At 37.5% G+C, this 22124-nt stretch overlaps 1 protein-coding gene across 4 annotated transcripts in view; it reads right to left on the minus strand.

The window, feature by feature from the left end:
* Positions 1-22124, minus strand: part of Cmpy (crimpy) — a 256147-nt gene that overhangs the window by 201177 nt on the left and 32846 nt on the right. For all 4 annotated transcript variants that reach the window (XM_071797837.1, XM_071797836.1, XM_071797835.1 and 1 more), the window contains exons 4-5: positions 20688-20912; positions 13138-13185 (exon numbers count right to left, since the gene is read on the minus strand). In XM_071797837.1, coding sequence (XP_071653938.1) covers positions 13138-13185; positions 20688-20912 — 273 coding nt within the window. The remainder of the gene's footprint in view (positions 1-13137; positions 13186-20687; positions 20913-22124) is intronic.

Below are 22124 nucleotides of genomic sequence, written 5' to 3' on the forward strand. Positions count from 1 at the left end.
AGAGATTAAAATTACCTTTAATTCTTTATATTAATAAAAGTCTTTAGTTTTTACTGTGTGTGACATAGATCTTTAATATTATCTTCAAAATTTTTGTTAAACCATTCCAGGCTCGATTCAAATTGAACGTTATAAACTTGCAATATTTTATATAATACTTCTTTGTATAATGTTCTTTAAATAATGTAAAAGATCGATTTTTATTATGTGTTAAATATCATATATAATATCATATAAATTAAAAAAATCTTTTATCAATGAGATAAAATGTATGTCTATCTCTATCATGTAGAAATCTTAGATATATCCATGCGATAAGTTCAAGAATTCTAGAAAGCGATGGAAATCGAGCGTAAGATAATTATTTTAATTCATACTTGCAATTGGCCACACAAAAAGATGCATTGTATAACAATGAAATCTACGGCCTTTATGTGTACATAAAAATTGCAGCAAATCCTTTGGCTCTGCTTGTATATTTCATATTTTACGATGTATACGATACGTAAGACCGTCGTGACGGCAAATACGGTAAGAAGGCAAAGCAGAGAGATTGAGACTGGGAAAGAGAAAAAAAAAGAAAAAATAAAGTTTATCTCACGTTACGGAATTTCATCGAGCTTATCGATTGAAAATACAAACCATAACGATGATGATTATATAAAGTTGATAATGTACCTATCTAAAAAAGGATGCGACAGTATCAAAACAGAAGAGATTTAAATTTGAGATGAAATTATTCAACCATAATATTGCTCTTGTTCTCTTTCAAATAATCACATGTCAACGCATAAGTGGTATTAAGGAATATTATTTCTCAGAATATACTAAATGCGAAAGATTATAAACACTACATTTAAATAAATACTATGAATACATACATATACCGATATGGACAACGGAAATGATCTAGTGGCTTTTAGAACAAGCCAAATATACTTCGGCTTATGGAAGCTGCATAGAATAAGCGAACAGAGATGAGACGAACGTAAGGAGAGGCGAAGAGGGGGCATTTCCTGCGATACATCCATCCTCATACTAGAGGCAAACGCACGATATGGTGCATTAACACCGAGCGTTTACCGTAAGGCCGAGATGCGCACCAACGAGATCTTCTACTGCCGCCGCCGCGGCCGCCGCGGTGGCGGCTGCTGCGTCCTCGTTTTTAACGATCCTCGCGCTATCCATCGTCAAGATCTGACTTTTTAGTCGCGGCTATGTCGGCATACGCGTTAGCCTCGTTAAATGACAAACGAGCCACGAGTACGGAATATTAATGGCGCACGCTACTTTTAGATGTGAATTACGCATCGTAATCGTTACTTTTATTGTATGAACGTCGGTTGCAAATATTGTCAGCGGGGCTAATATCTAACGAACTGTATCCTTGCCTCTTCTGCAAACGCGAGCGACGCCGACGATGCGCGAGACCCGCGCATCGCACTTGACGTTCACTTTTCAGGTGAGAAAGAAGCCGGAGACCAAATTGTGCGGCTTTGGGCTTCACCATGGCGATCAGCGAATGGCTTGTTTAAACTTTTAAACCAATGGCCGCAGCTTTATCGGTCGACCTGAATATTACCCTATTGTCCGTATTGCATTTATCGACGACGTGCGACCGCGATTCCAGATCTCATTTGCGATTTACGAGTGAGCGAATATTTAGAACTGAACTCGCGATATAGCGAACGTTTATGTAACGAGGTGCCTGCTGAATCGTCGATTGATAACGTTCGCGAACGGTTCGCTAAATAAAACGTTTACTTACAAGTTGGAGCGCGCATGCGATAAAAACAGCACCCGGGAGAATATTAATCATGTTGATCGCATTTGTCAACCGATATCGCGACTCATTGTATATTCGAACGTCTGCCGCGAATACTCGTATACCCGCGTACTTGTACTCGACGTGCGCTATGACGATGCTACGATTGAATAGCGACGGCGTTATATTGAAAGTGTCGGGCATTACGTCGCAGTAATGAGTATATACGTGATTTGTGATCCGCCGTTTGTCATGCCGGGTGCGCCGCCCCTCCGATTCAGCTGGTTAAACTGTACCGGCGAATTAAATTCAGACGGTATACAGTTACGTACGTTGATTCAGCGCGTAATCGTTCGATGCAACATTCATGAAGCCGGCTAAACGAATGCCGAAATTACGTGCAGCGATGTTTCTACGGCCAAAACTTGGGTACGGCCACACGCGGCCACACGAGTTATTCTATTAATATATTGTTTATATTTTCGCTTTTTGCTCTTAAATAATATTATAAACCAATCACAGCAATCGTAATAACAGTAATAATTTCGGAAATAAAAAGATCAATTTTAACGCGTAAAATTTTAAGTATTTATTTATGTATAAGAAATGAATATTAATCCATTTTATTTTACGTTTTATATACTGCAGTTTTTAAGAATTTACATTTTCTTGTATAAGCCCGTTTTTCATTTCAAACAAATTCAATTTCTAGTATAGGCCTCTAAAAATAACGATCGTCTATTATTTTTCGGGTCGAATCCGATATAGCATTCGCCGAAAGCTCGAGAAACGCTTAGGTATCGTTATTCAAATGTAACCCCTATGGCAATTTTCCGGTTTGCCCTCTCGTATTTTTTTGCTCTCCATCGAGTTGGAATCGATAAAAACGTCCTATTTCTCGCGCGCACGCGAAAAATGTTGGGCGGCCGCCCTTGAATTCCACGTGAAGCGCACGCTAGGAAAATATTTTTCAATTACCCCCGTGAAACGTTATTCCCATCCGTAAATCCAAACGGATCTATCGATGCCGAAGAAATTGACGTAACTCTTTACCCGGATTAATGGTGAGAAACAAATTTTATCGACGTCGGCTCGTCCGACCACCATCGTACCATCGCCGTAGCCGGTAGCCGTCGAGCAACGGCGCGGCGTATCGCGGTAAATCTCGCTTCGCAGTCTTCAAGGTTAATAAAACAAGCTTTGCTACTGAGATCCCGAGCTCTCGGCAAATTGTCGATTTTCCCCGCGGAGTGTAAACGAGAAATCGAAGAACGTTACTTAAGAGAACGGAAGGAAAGACAAAAACAACGGAACGAAAATGCGTAAAAGCTTCTCCAAGAGGCTCTCAGGGGGATTGGGAATTTAATATTGCAGTCGCTTGATAAAGATACTATAACATCTTGATAATATTCTGTATTATACAGGTATAAAGTGACATTCCTAAATCGTTTAAAGATTCCCTGTATTAACTTTTTAATACTAAAAGTAATAGCTTTTCTACGGTATTATAAAATTACTTAAAAGAACGATTTCAAATTTTGTTAAATCGCCCTACATGAGAATTAGTATACTTAATTTTCCCTGACTTGCACCACTATTCAACGGTTCAGTTTCGTTAATGCTGACTGATAGCGTGGATATAAAAGTAACAGCTTTCAGCATACCGCATATCAGATCTTTCTTACCGCAAATCATCGACGATTATACAAGAGAAATGTGATAGTGAGGGAAGAACGCGTGGGATGGGACGAGCAAAAGGGTGAGGAAACAAACTGCAGAAAAGGGGGCAAAAGACTTGCGGTGATAGAAGGCGACCAGAGGGAAAGATATAAATCGGCTATCCCGAGTCTTACCTTCTGGCAAACGTTATCAAAATTGAATTTCCGAATATGGAAGAAGGGCGCGCAGTGTCTGCGAATTCCCCGGCTGGCTTCTTCGTTATTTATGTCTGCGACGTACGGCCCGCCGGAGCCATTGTCGATATACAATAGAAATTTGTTCGCGCGACGTGTCGGGCAACTTGAGGAGCGCGACTCGTCTTTTCGAGACTTTTACCGAGATTTTCAAGAAATCGCGGAAACTGCCTTGGATCCACGAGTGCGCATGAGAAAAAGAAACGGAAAGGAAAGTAGAGGAAGAGGCACACATTGGAGGTCAGATTGATTGCTCTTTTATCCCTCACCGACTCAAGGACGAACTACAGATCTCGCTAGAAGGGTCGCGTTTCGTGACTTGTGATCAAATTCTATCCTATTCTCGAGTTCTGATTTCGTTCGCTTCACAGGTTCATTCCGTTTCGGTCGTTAATGCCGCCAGTTCTAATGTGAGATTTAACTCATTATGTTTGTCCTTCTGACCAAATATATTGAAGAAAGAAAATAAATTGTATAACAACTTTTTATGTTCAAATATGTATCTGGACTCAAATACCATGGAAAAACATCTGTTATGTGCGTATAAAATAAACTTTTTTTAATATTATTATTTTATTATTAACGCAAATCTCCAATCTAAATATAATTAGAATTAAATTTAATAATCTTTAAAGACAAAAGTATTTACTTTCAAAAAGGGTATTTATATCAAAAATCTCTTAACAAATTATATATATGTATTATACATATAATATTTTATATGCATACCTATTTAATTTTACATACATCTTTATATATATATATATATATATATATATATATATATACACATCGTAATTCATTTAGTGGCCAATTATTATTTAAGATAGTACAAAAATTTGAGTACTTAATTCGATTCGAATTCCATTACTAATGCGATATCTCATTCTCAATTCATTGTACTAATAACTAATTTTAAAAGTAACCGCTCGAGCTTTCTCCACGCCCTGCGGTGAATTTACGGCTGATCAAATGCAGGGAAATGTTCCTAAGATCGAATTCCGCACACCCATCTAACTTAGATTCTCCTTTGCAACCCGATTCTCCAACGGTCGTTAATGACATAAAACGATTGGGTATTGGAGATCGTTTCGCAAAAGTGTCGTAATTAAAGAAACGTGCTGCAGATCTAGAAACCTCGGAGTTTTTTTACGCGTTACTGCCAGGATTACTCGGCAGATTTCTCCATGAAATTTCGTCTTCCACGGATTCCACGTTCCTTAAAATACTCGTTTTAGTTTTCTTCAAAAACTTCATTTTTATTTTAATATCACATATTCATTTTTTATGCAAAATGCAAGGTCAAAATTCAGCTTATGATTCTATTTTAATTAAACGCAAAGTGCATTTAATGTATATATATTGTAATTCTGTCAAAGGCAGGATTCCATTTTGGAGTAATAAATTTTTTTAATGAAATAACCACGAGAATTAGATATTCATAACGCTACATTGACCAAGCATTGTTGCATTTAACGAGACCGTAATTCTATTAAAAGCGTGGGACAAATATGCATGCTAATTCGATGCGTTTATCGGCAAAGCACCGGCTGTTACTAAATGAATCAATTAATTAAATTATCGGCAACGTTAAACGATGCACGAATCGAACTTTCTTTAATGTATTTACATCAAAAACGACCTTTAGAATTTAGCGTCAATACAGCCAGAACCGTAAGAAAGTAGAACATTCGAAACCATCGTTCGATAGTACGAATTTCAAACATTTTAAAAGAAATTCTAATTTCACTAGATATCGCTTAATACCAAAATCAGGCAGCTACTTAAGGATGCTAAAGATAGACAAGACATAATATTGCACCTCGATCTCGACGTTTTTCGATTAAACTAAAAGATATATGAAATATTTTTAACGGAAAACTTTTTACGGAATCAAGCGATGTGTAAAAGCAATGTGCTTTTTTCCTAGCAATAACAATGAAAAAATAACGAATATTTGTCGACATAACAGCGGTTTATGTTACGGCTGGCGTGAAATTGCAACTGGAGACAGGCAACAATCAAATCTCGACAAAAGCGACAATTTGCCACATTTTTGCGACTATTTTCACGAAGTGTCATGCCACGTGATAACCACGTCAGCGGCGATGGCAAGATGGCCATAACTGGGAATTATTACAACAGTTGGCGCAATGCTTGCCACCCATGCTTGATTGAAGCAACGAGAACTTGGGTTAACCAGACAACCAGCCAGCTAGCCATCCAAACCTGCTAGAAGCAGAGAACGGACACACACACGTATAATTTTGCTCTAAAGTTACGGACGAGATAGTCTCGTCGCTTCTGGCTATTACTCGCAAATCACGTTGGGAGCAAGAACAGCGAGAGCGAGAGCTGATAGAGATAGAAGAGTGAATGTAGAATAATGTTAAGAGAACCTCAGTCTGTTCGTAAAAGGAAAATGACGCGGATTTGTCGGTAAATATATTTCAGAACTCAAGTCGGCAAATTTTTCAAGTTTGCAGACAAATAGAAATTTCTGTATGAAGCTTAAATTAATACCGTTTTTAGTAATGCTTTTGCCACAAATATTCGGTTATAATTTACATAATATCTATAAATAAAATAATGCAAACGTTCAAGGGTTAATAATATCACGACGGATGTTATAGATACGCACGTTTCGCAGCATAAGATAAGGGACTAAATACGTACATTATCGATAGTCTATGGAAGTTTCCTACCGCGACGTCGTCATTATTAATGTGTTAATAGTACAAACTTGATCACTAATTTAACTGTTTCGCGATCGATCGAACGAAAATCAAATGGCAGGTGTAGATATTATACTGTGAATAATCTATGCCGTTCTGCCAACATGTTTCGACATTGAAACAAGCAGATACATACGTACTAAATAACTTGGCGAACGATACAGGTGTTGAAACTACGTTAAAATCTTAATCTCTCTTCGGAATTTAATCACTGCTTTAAGCGGCGTGATTATACTGCGATTAGACTACGATTCGCGCACGGCTTGTCGCCTCTCTCACGTTGGATGCATTCTTCGATACTTTCGCGAGTTTCACGAATGTTAGTGACCGTTATTTCTTATCGGGGATTAAAACATCACGAAAACGCGTTGTGGAATCCAAAATACAAAATCCTCTTCCTTATTTCTTCCGTGAAATATTGTTCGGCTACAACCGACGATCTCGAGAACGGCGGAATAACAAGTTTTTCACAAAAATACATAAATAAGTAATGTATTTGTTAGATACCTTCCATTGCGTTAGCACGCCTCACGATGCCGGCTGTCTCCTCGAACAATCGAAATTCCTTCAGGAAACGCGAATTTCCCTCGAGACGCTCGTAACGACGCGGTCAACGCCATTAAGCGTGCTTCTTGGATTATTTTCAACAAGTACTTAGCAAAATTTTAACTCGCGAATAAGTTAAATATAAGTTTCAATTTGGTTTATAACGATACAAGTTTATAACGAAAGAAACTCTACTTATCAATTACAGTTCGACTGCGCTTGAAAATATGATAACTTTAAGATAAACATTTTTTTAAATATTTTTAATTCAATTTTTTATATTTTTCGAATAAAAATTCTAACACAAATTATGAGTAATATATCCACATATCTCGATATCCTATCTAAGTAAACGATTGTATCTTGAATCATTGAAATTGCGACCAAACGTTATATCGCAAGGTTTTTCGTGAAAATGGAACAGAATTTCGAGCGATTGTATCGATTCAATCTCATCTTTGTAAGATCCTTGAAGCTCGGAAGAAATTTCAAGTTTAAAAGTAAAATTAATTCTTTCGCGAAAGCAGTTTTTATTATAGGCAGTAAATTAATACATGGTCTCAGTTTTTATATAAGCAGTAAATTAATACATGGTCTGCGCGACACTCTGCGTGTCCCTTGAATCGCCGTAAATTTTATCAATCCACTTAAACCAGCAAGCTTCTAATGAAATCAATTCTTGTAAGGAAATAGTTCTATTAGGAGAGGGAGACAATAAATTAATCCACGTTTAATCTCGACCCGACCACACCCTCGGATTACTCTTTAGAACGCTGCGCCGGCTGGAGTTTCACGATCCACTTAGGCCCGTAACAAGCCCGTAATAGAAAAAAATTAATTCAACTAAATTGCACGGCTTTATTCGAAAGCCTTCCACCCAGTGTAATAAACCGACAGATATGAAATGCAATCCGTCGAGAAACTTAATCAATTGATATATTACGTTAAGTCGTTATATAAGAAGTACACGCCTCCATATTCCCTTCGACTCCATATTCCCATATTCGTAAACATATCTGCCAAATTGAGAAACAATATTTGCTTATGTATCGCGAGAACAATAGCATGTTAAGGTTAAATTGGTTTTATCATCAATTTTTATCACCTTATGTCGCGAAATGAAATTTTAGCGAAGGCAATAAATCTGAGGCAAAGGCAATCTTTATTCTCGCATCGATTCATATTTATTGCCGACGCGTCTATTGCGCTCACCTCACGTCAACATGACGGTATTTCGACGTTGAAGCGCGGAACATTATATTTCGATAGAATTCTTCCTCTTGACAGATTCTATCTGACGTGCGTCGAACGAGCCGGCTTAATCTTACCGTTAGGAATCGCGATAGGGGAGGGGAGGGGAGGATATCATTTTGATAAACCACCATCTGGCAACATCGCTCGCTCGCTTTTCATAAAGAAACCCAAAAGCGAACGCAGCGTTTTCTGTTCCAGAGAACGACGACGCCGCGCGCCGCGACGATGGCGTGGCCCCCCCGGCGCGGCGGCGGCGCCTTGTTACTTCGTTCAATTTCTATTTCCCTACATCTAGGTGGATATCGAGTCTCTCTCTTTCTCTCTCTTTCTTTCTTTCTTCCTCTCTCTCCTCTGCCGCGTTTTACCCGTGTTTTATCCGCCTCTTCCTCCATAACCACGGCTGACTCGAATAAACAGCACCGTCACCGCGAATTCGAGATAACCTATCCGTTTTATCGAGGCAAATATGCTCAGGATCGGTACGCACGAATGCCATTTTCTGCCCGCGCCTCTTCCTTCTCCTCGTCCTTCTTACGGATTATCCGCTCTCGGCTCTCGTCGTTGCCGCTACGGGGAAAACATAAATCCCGGGGATGGTTTGCGAGAGCACCATGAACATTATACCCCTATACTGCAACTCTTATTACATTCGATCTGTGTTAGATTCCATTGCCACCAAAAGCAAATATTGACTAAATCCAGTTTTAATTCGGGATTAATTACTCGCTCTTTAACCACATCGATAACAATAAAATTGAAATTTTCTTTTTAAATGTTAAACATAATTTATAGGACTCTTTCCAGATTGTCACTAAAAAACATGGAATTTATATGTTAGAGAACTAATTGTAAGAGTTAATAAAGATGCCATCGTTTATCAATATAAAACCTCATTGCTAAATTTCTAATAGTCATAGCAACTAATAGCAACCCGAATAGTTTCGTCACAACTTTTTGGTTTGGAATGACTTCAAAAAAGCATATTCGAGGTATGGATTATGAGACGACCTGCATTACGGAATAGTGTTTCCAGTGCACTTTAATAAAATATGTTATATTATGCCCGCGCTCGGACGATATTAAAGTTTGCCAATGTTTGCACGTTGCTGGCGCGTCATAGCGCCATATTTACCGGAGAATCCTTTCTCGGAAAAGAGACAGCAGGCAAGTTTATTTAATAACACGTAGAGCAGCGTCCGGGGAAAAAAGGAAAATCGCGGGAGAAAGAGGCGCTTCAAAATAACGCTTCAGATAGAAGTTGGTAGGATGGAATCAAAAGGAAACTACCGAGGTAGGTTACCGCTTAAAGATATCCGAGATCCTCGAGAAAGTTCGTGAAAGGCACATCTCGTAGACTTTTGTAATTTGAGAAAACGAAGGATATATACACGCGCTTGCGAGACTGATTGTTCGAAAGCAGCGGCTTTCGTCACGTTTTCGCTCCGTTGTGCGCTAATCCATTCGCTTCTACCATCCTTCATCAAACGCACACGCGGTAGACTTCTAATATACAATTTCCGTTTAAACGAATAAGATATACATTTATCTTCTGCATTATAAAATTACTCAAACATTGAGAGTTTTTAATTATAAAGCTATAGTACTTACACAATTCTTTTCCTTTATCTTTGACAAAAAAATGAAAATTATTTAAAATTTCGATAAAATCAATTTTCAATATCGGCACACATAGAAAAATGCATTTTACATCAGTTGTCACGGTTTCATATTCACAAATAAATACAAAAATTAAAATTAGTGCATTTAAAGATTTTCTAAAAATTTCTTTAAAAATTCTGTAGCTACATACAGATTACGGAATAATTAAATGTTCGGTGTAACAGAAAGCTCATATCGGAAGACTTAATGACTGGATATCTGAGAATGTCTTCCGCGACGGCGTGGAAAAAAGCACAGAACTCGATAGTTTTCCTATTGTGGGAAACACATTGTCCAGAAGTAAGGAAGAGGAAAGTGATATCCTGGTATTACAAAGCAGATCTACACTCCATTCAAAGAAGACACTTTCAACAAGATGAAGTGCACGAAGCGGCTTAGACATTCAGGAGAAGAGTCCGTTTATATCTTCCCGTTTATTACATTGTACTTTTAGTATATTAGAGCATTGCAAGACTGATTTTTATCTGATTTCACCTGCCCATGCGTTTATTTTCATTTTTCAACTGGTCAGATTATCTGATATTTTATTATTTTTATATAATCTAGACGCTAATTCTAATAAATACCTAATTTAATAATACTAATCATGTGTTCGATAAAATTTGTCCGTTTATTTATACTTTCCATTATTTTGCTATTTTATTCATCTTAATATTAATACTGACGCCAATCGAAAGAAAAGTTGCGCCGAGAAATCCCATTCACGAATCGTTTCGCTAAAATTTAATCAAGTACGTAATCTGCTATGCTTTCATTGACTTTAGCTGAAAATGTCGCACCAACATACAATTGCATCGACGAACTTTGCCACGCGCGATTACTCTTTGTTACTGCCACTGCCTTTCGCAACCAACTCATAAAAACTTTCCATGAAAACTCGTTGGAAACGGCCGACCGTGCGACGGCAACCTCGACGATTAGTATAAGTAGTAGGAGGGAAGGTATATTATGTTATCTAAACCAAATTATCAGAACACAAAAAATTTTATATGGAATTAATTTGCTAATTATTTGCTATTTTTTGCTTGCAAAAATAATTTTTTTGATCACATTATTAAAAATTTACAAAGAGGTGGATATATAACTTAATCTTAAGCTGTCCAGCCCTTCGTAACTTTTTAATAGCTGGACCAAAAAAATTACTTTTAAAAGCAAATAATAGCAAATAATTAGCAAATTAATTCCATATAAAATTTTTTATGTTCTGATCAATTTGGCTTAGATAGCTTAATTAAATTTTCCTTCCAACTATTATACATGGAATAGTGTAATCGTTTTCTCATCTTTGAAACAGTATCAACCCTTGCAATTTGTAATGATGTGTACTCGGTTTTCTTAATGCAGATATAATATCTATTAAATACGTAAGAATTAGAGTAATCAGTGCAGTAGTATTTGTCCATTTTTAAGAAATTGAAAAAATTAATCTTAAAATATTGGAAAAAGTAGAAAAATTTAGAATCGAGTTCTTCTCAAGTTTTTAAGAAAACAATTTAAAATCTCACAGATAATGAAAATCTAGCCACTTTGTTTTCTCGATCGTCACTATCGCATAGTGCCGTTCGTTTATCTCTCGAAATTTGGATGTGCGATCGATAGAGCTCCCTGTATGTAATTTCAACGGCAAGTAGCAGCTCGAAAGTGACGCAAGTGTAATGCGAAACCGGCCGGTATCGGTGCGATACGAGCTTCAAGTAAAAAAAACGAAAACAACTTTGCCACTTCAATTTCACGGTACACACGCAAAAGTGTAATTTTTTAACGCGCCCGGCCGCGTCGGAAATTCTCTGTGAAAAGCTTCGCCGCAAATGTGCCGCGATATACGTGGGGTCCTCCTTTGTTCGGCCATTCGGCGCATCGCCGAAGTTCACCCTCTTTTCGCGTTGTTTGTTACAAACCGCGCGAAACGGGCTAACTGTGGTCGTTCAGAAAGGGAGTTCTTATCTTCGCTGCTTTCTTCTTCTTATTTCGCAATAGACGGAGAGGAAAAAAGAAGGGAAGGGCAGAGACCAGAGGGCGGAGAGAGCGCTTTCGCCTACAAAATTAAATTAACCTTCCCCATCTCGTGCGTCTCGAATGCTGACTGCTTGACCCTCGCGAATCCTTTCCTCGATCTTTGTGAAATAATTCAATTCGCCGGTTAAATGGGACTATCTCACTGTTACATTGACGTAGTGGCGGTTAACCGCTTCTTCGTGCACTTAGCACTGTCCCAAAGAACGTGGTAAATGTGTAACGCCAATGAGAGATATAATGAATAACAGTGTGAGTGGTACTGCTATGTTGTTTGCAATATCATCTAAACGGTACTATCCTAACATTGTTTTCTGTTTCGAGAAAACAAATTTGAGTTGTATGTATCTTTAAGGCAACAAAACTTGCCAACTGACGCGATTAAAATATTATTTAATAATATAATTTTAATCATAATGTTGCGTTATTAAATTTTTTTATCGTCTTTTAGAATGTTTTATAAATTTTTCATATGGCTCTAATTGAAATAAACGAAAGATTTTCGAGATATCTTGGTAAAAATAATCAGAATTATTCTACGGAAATAAATGCGAGAATCATGAAAGTGAAAATAACTGGCAGCGATGCCTGGCTAAGGAAGCAATTTTTTTGGTAGTTTGCATAATGTACAAAATGGATGTCGGTAAATACCAAATAATTGTCAATCAAATAAGATTACGTTCTTCTGATCAATTTTGTAAAATAATTTTATAGTAATTGCATTTTCCGTAACGTGGTTGAATATAGTGGCGAATTATTGGCATGAAAAACGATGTTGAGAAAATCCGATCAACGTATAGTAGATCTACGTTAATGAATGTAATGCTTGCACTGCATTTATATCGGGTAAAAATTAAATAATGCAGCGGTATATTATTTCGCTTGATTAAGAATATATCGTATTAAAATTAATAGCGCATGTATAGTCTTTGTTCGAAGAATCTTTCAAAGATTCTTCTTGCCGATCAACAGAATGACACAGCATATTTGTCTACCGTTGAAAATTTCGATCTAACACTTGTTAACGACACACATATTAAACCCGAGAGTTGAATACTACTAAAGCTACGATACGGTGTCAAAGGAAGAGCAGCGCGTAGTTTACTGCTGGAACGCGAGCTCGTATAATTTCCCTTTAATCCCTTAAACACGATAGCGGATGAATACTAAACATACTCAATTAAAGCCGCCCGTTCGCGAAAACTTCTGGAATTGGTTGAAAGTAACTTACCCTCGATAGCGGTGCTGCTCGGCATGTCGCCAGAATTATAGAGGTCATCTGAAACAGAAGTTAGAAGTTTATCAGCTGTGGTGGTACTTCTCGGTAGACGGATATTGGGCATGAATTAATTAACGAGTACTTGCGAAACACTTCATTAGATTAAACTTAGATAGCATTCTCGGGCGCGTCCATTATTTCGCGATCGGGGGTGCCCAAGCGACTCGATTCGATCGAGAACTGCTAACAAGTAAAGTAATTCAGTCTTCGATAATTACGTCTCCGTAATGACCAGCGCCGTAAATGCAATTTAGCTCCATTAAAATACCAAATCGCGTGTCATCCAGCGAAGTAATTGGCATTGATTAAAGAATGAATTCACAAAGAAGATTGCATTAGTCAGAACCAATTGATAATGGGCAATGTAAAAAGTAACGGAACGAAAGACTAAAGAAAAAAGAAAGAAGTTAATGTGCGAGGAAAGAATATAAAAGTAGAATAAGATTATACAAAGACAAATTTATTACTGAAAATTGCGCAAGTTACATATCTATGTCAATTTCAAAGTGCGCTTGCGCTATTTCGAACACTGTTGTATTTCTTGCTACTAACTCGATAAAAAATAATTAGATGATTTAAAGATTCACATGAATATTCAAGAACCTGAGACTATTTTGCAAAAAATACCTCGGTCATTTCTTTTCTCGAGCATATTTACGCGCGATAAATAACTCAGTCAGCTCTATAAATGTCCTGGTCTTATTAAATATCACAGCCATTGTGGGTACCAACGCGTTATAGATTATGAATTTACTTAGGGGTGAGCAATTCAATATTTCGCGCGGCCACGAACGTTTGTTATACAAATATCCGAATGGATTGCCGCCGGACGTTTAATATAGCGAGTAAATTTTACGCAACATCGACGCGAGTCCCGGGCAAATATCGGATTATTCGAAAGTGCAGGTAAATCCACGGAGTAATCTTCCTCGGACGACCGCTGCGATATTTACTATTAATATTTGCCCAGCCGCGTAACTGCCCTTCACCTTCCATCCAATCAGCTCTCCACGTCCTACGTTGGTAGTAAACATTAAATCGACGCTAACAAGTTTTTAGACAAGTGCAATTCAATGTCTTTTTCATATCAATTATTGATATAAAGTGTAAATTAATATTATAAAGCAACAGCTCAACCTGCTTGAAAATATTTCTTCAAATACTTCCACAAATTTCATCCATAAATTTCCACATAAGAGGTGAATTGTTCCTATAAATATAGACTAATATATTCAGAGATTGCTTTATTATTAAAATAATAAATTTGGATTATCACGAATCTCTTTATACTAAAAAGATAACAGAGATTAGTTTTAGATTTGGCCCACACATTTATTTTTTATTTCGGTTTAATTTAGCAGATTATAAGATATGAATAGCAAAGAAGCATCCGCGCTTATATATATTGTCTAGTTTCCTATAACTTTACATCACCCACGCGCGCCGATGTTGCTATATTATATTTATGTCACGTGCTAATCTTGTACATCCTTGCGCGCGAGTCATTAATTTATAAATAGATAGCTTCCGACGAAATTAATGGTTTTGTTTCTGCTCCGAGGATAGCTTTATAATTTATCCTCAGTAACTGTGCACACGAAGATCTCCGGAGATTAAGTTGAATCTAACGATCAATATAGCGTTCGTGTAATGACCCAATTATTAAGTTATTGGCCGCTGAAGTGTGCGAGACCGTAAGGCAGTGACACGACTATATTGGTATCCGTAATCCTACGCTCCCGCATCTTCGTCCCTCGCAATTAGATCGTCAGACATCTGACATTCTTAGATTGGTCTTGACTGCTTACAAAAGCGATTGGCGGTCACTCACGTCACTCGATCACGTCTGACCACGTGTTTATATCGGCACAATTGCGTAGTGAGCGTAGTCTAACGTTTAAACCAGGCTAGAAGGCTAGATCAACATTGGAGGATCGTTTTCTCACGATAGAACGCGGTGCTCTGACCCAAAACTCGACTGAATAAAGATAGATATCCCGTCGTCGGGAGATATAAAGGCTATCTAATAATAGGTATTCTAATTCCAGGCTACTTTTAATGCACTGACATATTTGATTAGAGATTCATGAATTTGTGATAAGAAGAGGAATAACTTTCTGAGAAAGTTATTTCGTTGTAATTTGATTTATCTATAGAGACCGCAAATATGAAATTTCAGTCTCTTTTATTGGCTAAAAACAATTCCATCGTGTACATCTTATCTCAATTTGTATACTTAATTAATTTTCTTACGAGATTCTTATAACATTTACATTCTAAAGTATATCGATTTTCTGTATCGTGCTATCTCAATCCAAATGTTGCAAAAATCATTTTGCATGCGCAAAAAGGAATTTACGAGCAAAATTGACCGTGCCCAGGCTCCCTCAAAGAACGTTCGCGCTTCCTTCGAAATTCTGCATGCAGTAAAGTGAAGATCCAAAGGTTTTCTTAAGACCTTGCCGAGCCAGCACTTCTGACACAATATGACTTTACGTTGTTTCGCTATACTATGAGAGTAAAAAGCGATTGGATCCGGGACGTGAGAGAAGTATCTATGAACGAAGAAGAAATTGCCAAGGGTATAAAGGATCGAGGGACGTCCCGGAATGTTTCATAAACGCTTTCGTTCGACGTTACGTTTTCTGTGTGTGACATGTGGCAAATGGGCCAAAATATATTTTGAATCCGGAAACGATGCAGTAAAAAAGTAGTAAAGCGCACCTTCATATTTCTCCCGTGTAGAAAAAATAACTCGTGTTTTCTTTCAAAAAACTTTTAAAATAATCAATCATCTTACTCCGATAGAGACAAAAATGAGTGAGAACAGAAGAAGAGAAAGGGGAAAAAGAATAAAGAATAAACTCTTCTTATCATTAAAAGAAAAATGTCTTAATTTCCTGCTCGGTACTACTTCCAATAATATCATCAGTTTTATAAGCGAAATACAAAGTTTGTTTATAATTCTGAAAACAGAGTTATAAAGTTCGAAAGCTTCTCACGATTATTCGTTCTAATAAATTGAAAGAAAAAATAATGCAGTCGTAACAGTTTGCCATTATTAACATTTAAGATATGGAAAAAATCAATTGAAACTTTTTCCGTTTCAAGGAACAAGAAATCTGTTCTGTTATAGCAATTAAAGATTTAACCTATTTACCAGATGCTTTGAATCAAACGCGCAGACATTTATCAATTGCAGACTAAAAACCCATTCAAACGAATTCTTGACATGTGTGGCGTTTAATTTAGGTTCGCTAAGCATCCAAATCTAACCAAAGTTTTATTAGTTCCCGCAATATGATTCGCAATTCGCTTCATATTCCATGAATTAGCGTGTCGAATAAGTTTGCCATGGGCATGCGACGACTAGTTGTTGGGCTATGACATAAAATGAATCGGGCATAATGGCCTCACATAAACTGAAATTGAAGGTGTTGCGAAGTCGATTTCGGCGCCAAACTTCTAGTCGAGTATAAATTCGCGTCTCACGCGTTATTAAACGAATTAATTTCTGCTAACGACAGGTCGGCCGCGACAACAGCAATTTAAGCAATATATGTCGAAGACAACTTCGTTATTAATCTATTGTTTATTCGCAGCAAATAAAAAGAAACTTACTTGCTAAACATTTGATACATATAAATCAATTTATTAATTATTTCTAAAAATATGTTATTATTGCGACGCGTTTTAAGATAACAGAATTTAGTTTCATAGAATAAAAGTATAAAAGAGAATTAAACTGAAATTAGTTTCTCTCTCTCTCTCTCTCTCTCTCTCTCTCTCTCTCTCTCTCTCTCTCTCTCTCTCTCTCTCTCTCTCTCTCTCGGCGCACATATTAACATTTTTAAAAAGAGTCAGGAAGAGTCTCTAGTATCTATGAAACAATAGTCCATAATTTTCAATGCATTTTTACATATGATTGCCCTTATTCTTGAAAAATGCTTAAATGCTTAATGGAATCTGAGAAATCGTAAAATTGTTGACTAAAAACCAACGAGAGAGAGAGAGAGAGAGAGAGAGAGAGAGAGAGAGAAAATAGATAATTGAATTATTCTAAATAATACAATGGAATTATTCGTGGAATATATTCACATGAAAAAATCTCCGCTATAAACGTTTCTCGTAAATACCGATATAAACGTAATAGAGATACAATGCAGCGCTTGCACACCATGTACCTATTATTGCATCCCGTATTTCGCACAATTTCCTATACATTACATTTCGAGGTTCGAGGTGTAATACACCCGTGACGAAATCAATGATTTTTTTATCGCGGTTGGTGAACAATATCGGGCATTGCACTCAATTAACCGGGGGACAATTACTTTCAATGAGGTTCAATGAAATTCGCGGCGTGTTCCAAATACCAGTTTATATCACTACGGGGGATGATACCACGAAAATGTCTCTATTCAAATCAATATGCTGCTTCGAATAATGTCTATTCTGAAAATATTCGTCGTCGAACACAATAAAGAGGTGCGTGACAAGAGACAAAATAAATTTTTCATATAGTTAGAAGTATTATAAAAATTAGTTATAAGTGTGATAATCCTGAATAGTAACTAAATACAATCTATAAATTCTTCGCTTCAAACTTTATTTTAATGTCCTTTTTGTATTCAATAATTATCATAAATAGATAATATTTTTGATACAGTAATAAAGACATGAAATATTTTGACTGAAAGAATAGGAAACATTCATAATATCATACTTATGATAATTGTGTAATTAACGATTATTAACTTCAGTTTAAACTGTCTGTTCATATCTAAAAGTAAAACATAATTCTAATATATGAAGTGCCATTCGAATACCCCGGAAGTACCTCGGTTCACCGAAACGCACTCAGTTGGCTGGTTCCTTTGTTTCTCTTTTGGACTTAGGGATTTTACTCGTGTACTTAGCTCGCTAGCAAAAGAACAATCCGTCTGCCTTCTACCTTTATAGAACGTACGCGATTAAACTTTTCTCAACGAATCGAATTTAACTTTCTGCACCGTCCGGGGTAACTACTTTTGTTACTCGTTCACCAACAACCTCGTTACACGTTGAACACCGCACTGTGTCGAGATGGACTTCTGGAAGTTGCACTCGAAAGGAGAACGAGTTAACTATTGATTCTGAGCAACTCCGGATGAGAGCTCTAATCATAACTGTTATGAAGTCTCCCACACACAATTATTTCTTTCGACATGAACAATTATTGAAGCTGATTGTGAGAGCAGGAGGAATCGAATGCGCATGACAGTCAGCTTGCAACATGTTGTGTGTACGTGCTATATATTAATATAATACAATATATACACATAACATATATGTGAGATATGAATCTCTGAAATAGAAGTACGCTTTCAACGAAAGAATAATGTAGAGAAAATTATTTGATTTTCTATTATTAAGATAAATTGGAAATATTGATTCTTTTCGATGATGGAATTATTGCTTTAAGAGATTGCGGATATTTTTCTAAACTCTTGATATTAATGCAATTGAGTGAAAGAGGTCATTGTGATAAGCAAAGTTCAATTAGAGATGGCTACAGTATATCGGAAATCATATTGGATAATCAAGAAATCTTTAAAAAGCAAGATAACACAATATTCTCTTTTACGTGATGATCGTTTTTGCGTGTTTTAATCAGAGACGACGAAACCGATAACGAACGAACGAACGAACATTGGCAACATTGCGTCACGAATTTAGCCCGTAATTGTGTCTTTTTCTGATTACCGGTATACCATCTGTATCCGCTTCAGTTTGGTTTTCCCGTTTTTCTTAGTCGTTGTCCTCACCTCCAACCACCAACACTATTTGTGTTTTCTTTTCATTAACGCTCCTCGTCGTTCGCGCACCCGACACGTATTTCACGTATTTCATTCACCTTACTACTATTTCGCTTTTTTATCCACATTTGAACACTGACGAGAGGAGACAGTTGAAAAGGCACGTCCTTCTGATGAAGTAACGACCAATGATAAAAACACGACGATTAATATCAGGCAATAAGACTATATACATAGCTCGAATGATGACTGTCAATTCTTAACTTCTTCGTTCCCAACCGGTTCCCAATCATGATTAACTTTTTAGTTTATTTATAACATGCAAACGCAAACAAGTTTATTCGAAGAAGAGGCCATTCAAAAATTCAAACTTTATTTTAAAAATGTTCTTAAAAAATGTTCTCAAAAAATATTTATAAAATGTCATGCAGAAATAACTCGTTAAAAAAAGGCTCTCCAGTAACGAATAAAGGCTCCTTACTAAAAGGATTAACGACGATAGAATAAACAGCCGACCGTAATTGTTTGCATAATTAACGAATCGCGTCAGTAAAATTGTGACACGTCCAATAAATTTCATACGATGTTTTGAAAAGGGATAGCGATTGAGTTTTAAACAGATGGACTATCAGCGTTGAGCAAACGACTTTTGTTAATGGGCCAAATAAATGTTTGGTTTTCATGACGACGCTTATTTATGATCCAAAAATTTTATTGATTATTGCAAGTACGCGGCAGTATGACATTCGTGCAATACGAACGATCTCCATCCCTGAGCCATTCGGAAACGACGACGACAACGTCGTTTCTTTTTACGCGAGATTGATCCCATTCCCTATCACGTCAGCGATTCTTATCGTAAAATGTAGCACGCGCGCGCTAGATAAACAACGCGGCAGAGCAAACAGAAACTTTGTGGTGTGGCTCTCTAAGACAGCAAAAACGTAATAGTAAATAAACATTGACGTTCGCAATAACTCACAAACGATATACTAAAAAGATATTTTCGCGATCGTTTCGTAAACTCATCGATACGCGTATGAATACTGTCCATTCATCGAGAAATTCATGCGGTCGGAGATAAATATTTTAAAAACATAGTAAATAGCCAAACGTAACTACAGATCGTTTTCGTTTCTCTTGAAATAATTAAACGGATGCGACAATATTATATCTTCAAAAATAAAATGCAATTAATCATTTTAATGATTTTTCTGTAAAAAAAAAGATCTATAATTTCTCTCTTACATGTATCCCTGTGACAATTATAAACATAGACTGTAGTGTCTATATTAAATATTTGTTTTTCCTCAATTCATACAACTATTCCGTCTATCATCATTCATCAATCATCAACTAGGCCGTCTCTAAAAAGACGCAACAAATCTGAACAAATTGTGTTACATGCATTAGGCGAGCGCGTATAAACTTTCATCGATTAGACAAGTTTTCCTACTGGTTCTGACGAACACGTAGGGATAATTAAAATTGATAGTCCCGCGTTACGCCCGATTATTACGTCCGATTCCCCTAACGATAGACGGCTGTAACTCGCACCATTTGACGAATCGAGCGTGAAATTAATTTCACCATTAGTGCACTTTGACGCGCATTATCGTGCCGCCGCAGCAGAGCACGCGGATCGCATCGCGTGGTACCGCCGTATATCACAGTACGCTTGCATATGGAATGAATGCGTCCTACCGTAAGCAATTTTCGCCTCCAAATTGAGCCGGCACTCGTGCCGCGTCATGTACATGTAGGGCCGCGGCTCACCCGGGCACCAGGGTACCGACGGACCGCAAACGCATTTGCCGGCGGCCGCCACGTTTCCGTTCTCGGCCGCGATTCCCTCGCCAACCAGGTTGCAGCCAGCACCCGACATCATCGGCCCGTGCGGACAATGCCTTCTCCATCTGCCAGGGATTTCTGAAAAACGCAACACCGGATACATCATGAGTATATATAGAAATTCGCAATTTTTAAACATATATACTATTGTAAAGGAATATATATAGAAATGCCTTTATTTTCCTTTTCAAACAAATAAAAAATAAGACAGTGAGTTAGATCAATGATGTCGTCTCCACGCACGTATATACCCAGAATTCTTCTTTCATTTATATCAAGTCGATCGCGATCAATTGACAGTAACACAGTGATTGAATTCGAGATCATAGAAATCGACGGATGGAATATACGCGATCGTTTTGTGTCGGCTAAGCTGGTTCTATTATTCAGCCATGCAACAGAGATTGCGCAATTTTATTATTCATCGACCGCAAGCCATCTGTTTCTTCTCTCGTATATGATTGGCCCCACAGGAGCGAGTGTGGTTTTTGGTATGCGTAATTTACAAGTGTTTATGTTTGGTGCATACGGTATCGGTCTGTTTAAACGTATATGCACATTTATCGCAAAATATCAGATAATCAAGTTAATTCGCATCGTGATAACGGTTCCATTGTCGGTAGATTATTATTATGCATCGAATGGTGAAATTGAAAAATCGATCTCGATCGCAATCATGAGATGCCAATGAATAATATTCAAAATATTTGCATAATATTGGCTGCTATGAGAACCCGTATGTCTTTCATTAAAAAAATGTTTTCCTATAATGTAACACGCATACCTTGTACACTTAAAAATCCATCACGATCGATAATGACGTTTGTACTTGTAATAATCCGGATTATTGCACAGAGGAATCATCATGAGGAGAAAATTTCCGTGAGAGAGGCGGTGCGACGGGGACGGGTGCGACGCGACGTGACGTTGCGCTGTACAAGAGACTCGAGTGTAATAGCAACGCGGAAAAATTCCAGAATCACGCATCCGTGGCGAATTCGCCAGCGGAGCAAATCGAGCATCGATAACGGCGCAATTACAAAACCGTCAACATCGCTGGGCACCGCTTACTGCATACACCGCTCGTCCGTCGTCGCCGGGTGAGGGCTGAGTACTACGATACCGTCGATACCCGAGGGTATAATGCGGTCGCCTAATGAGACGTGGTGTGTACCCGGACGACAAATTCCAATTCAATTGCATTCACCGTACTAGTCGCTGACTGAGAAGCACGGGAGAGAGAGCGTTTTAAAGTCGTCGCCGGTATTTAAAAGAGAAAAAACAGCAATT

Source organism: Temnothorax longispinosus, chromosome 2 (genome assembly GCF_030848805.1).
Source record: "Temnothorax longispinosus isolate EJ_2023e chromosome 2, Tlon_JGU_v1, whole genome shotgun sequence".
Lineage (NCBI taxonomy): Eukaryota > Metazoa > Arthropoda > Insecta > Hymenoptera > Formicidae > Temnothorax > Temnothorax longispinosus.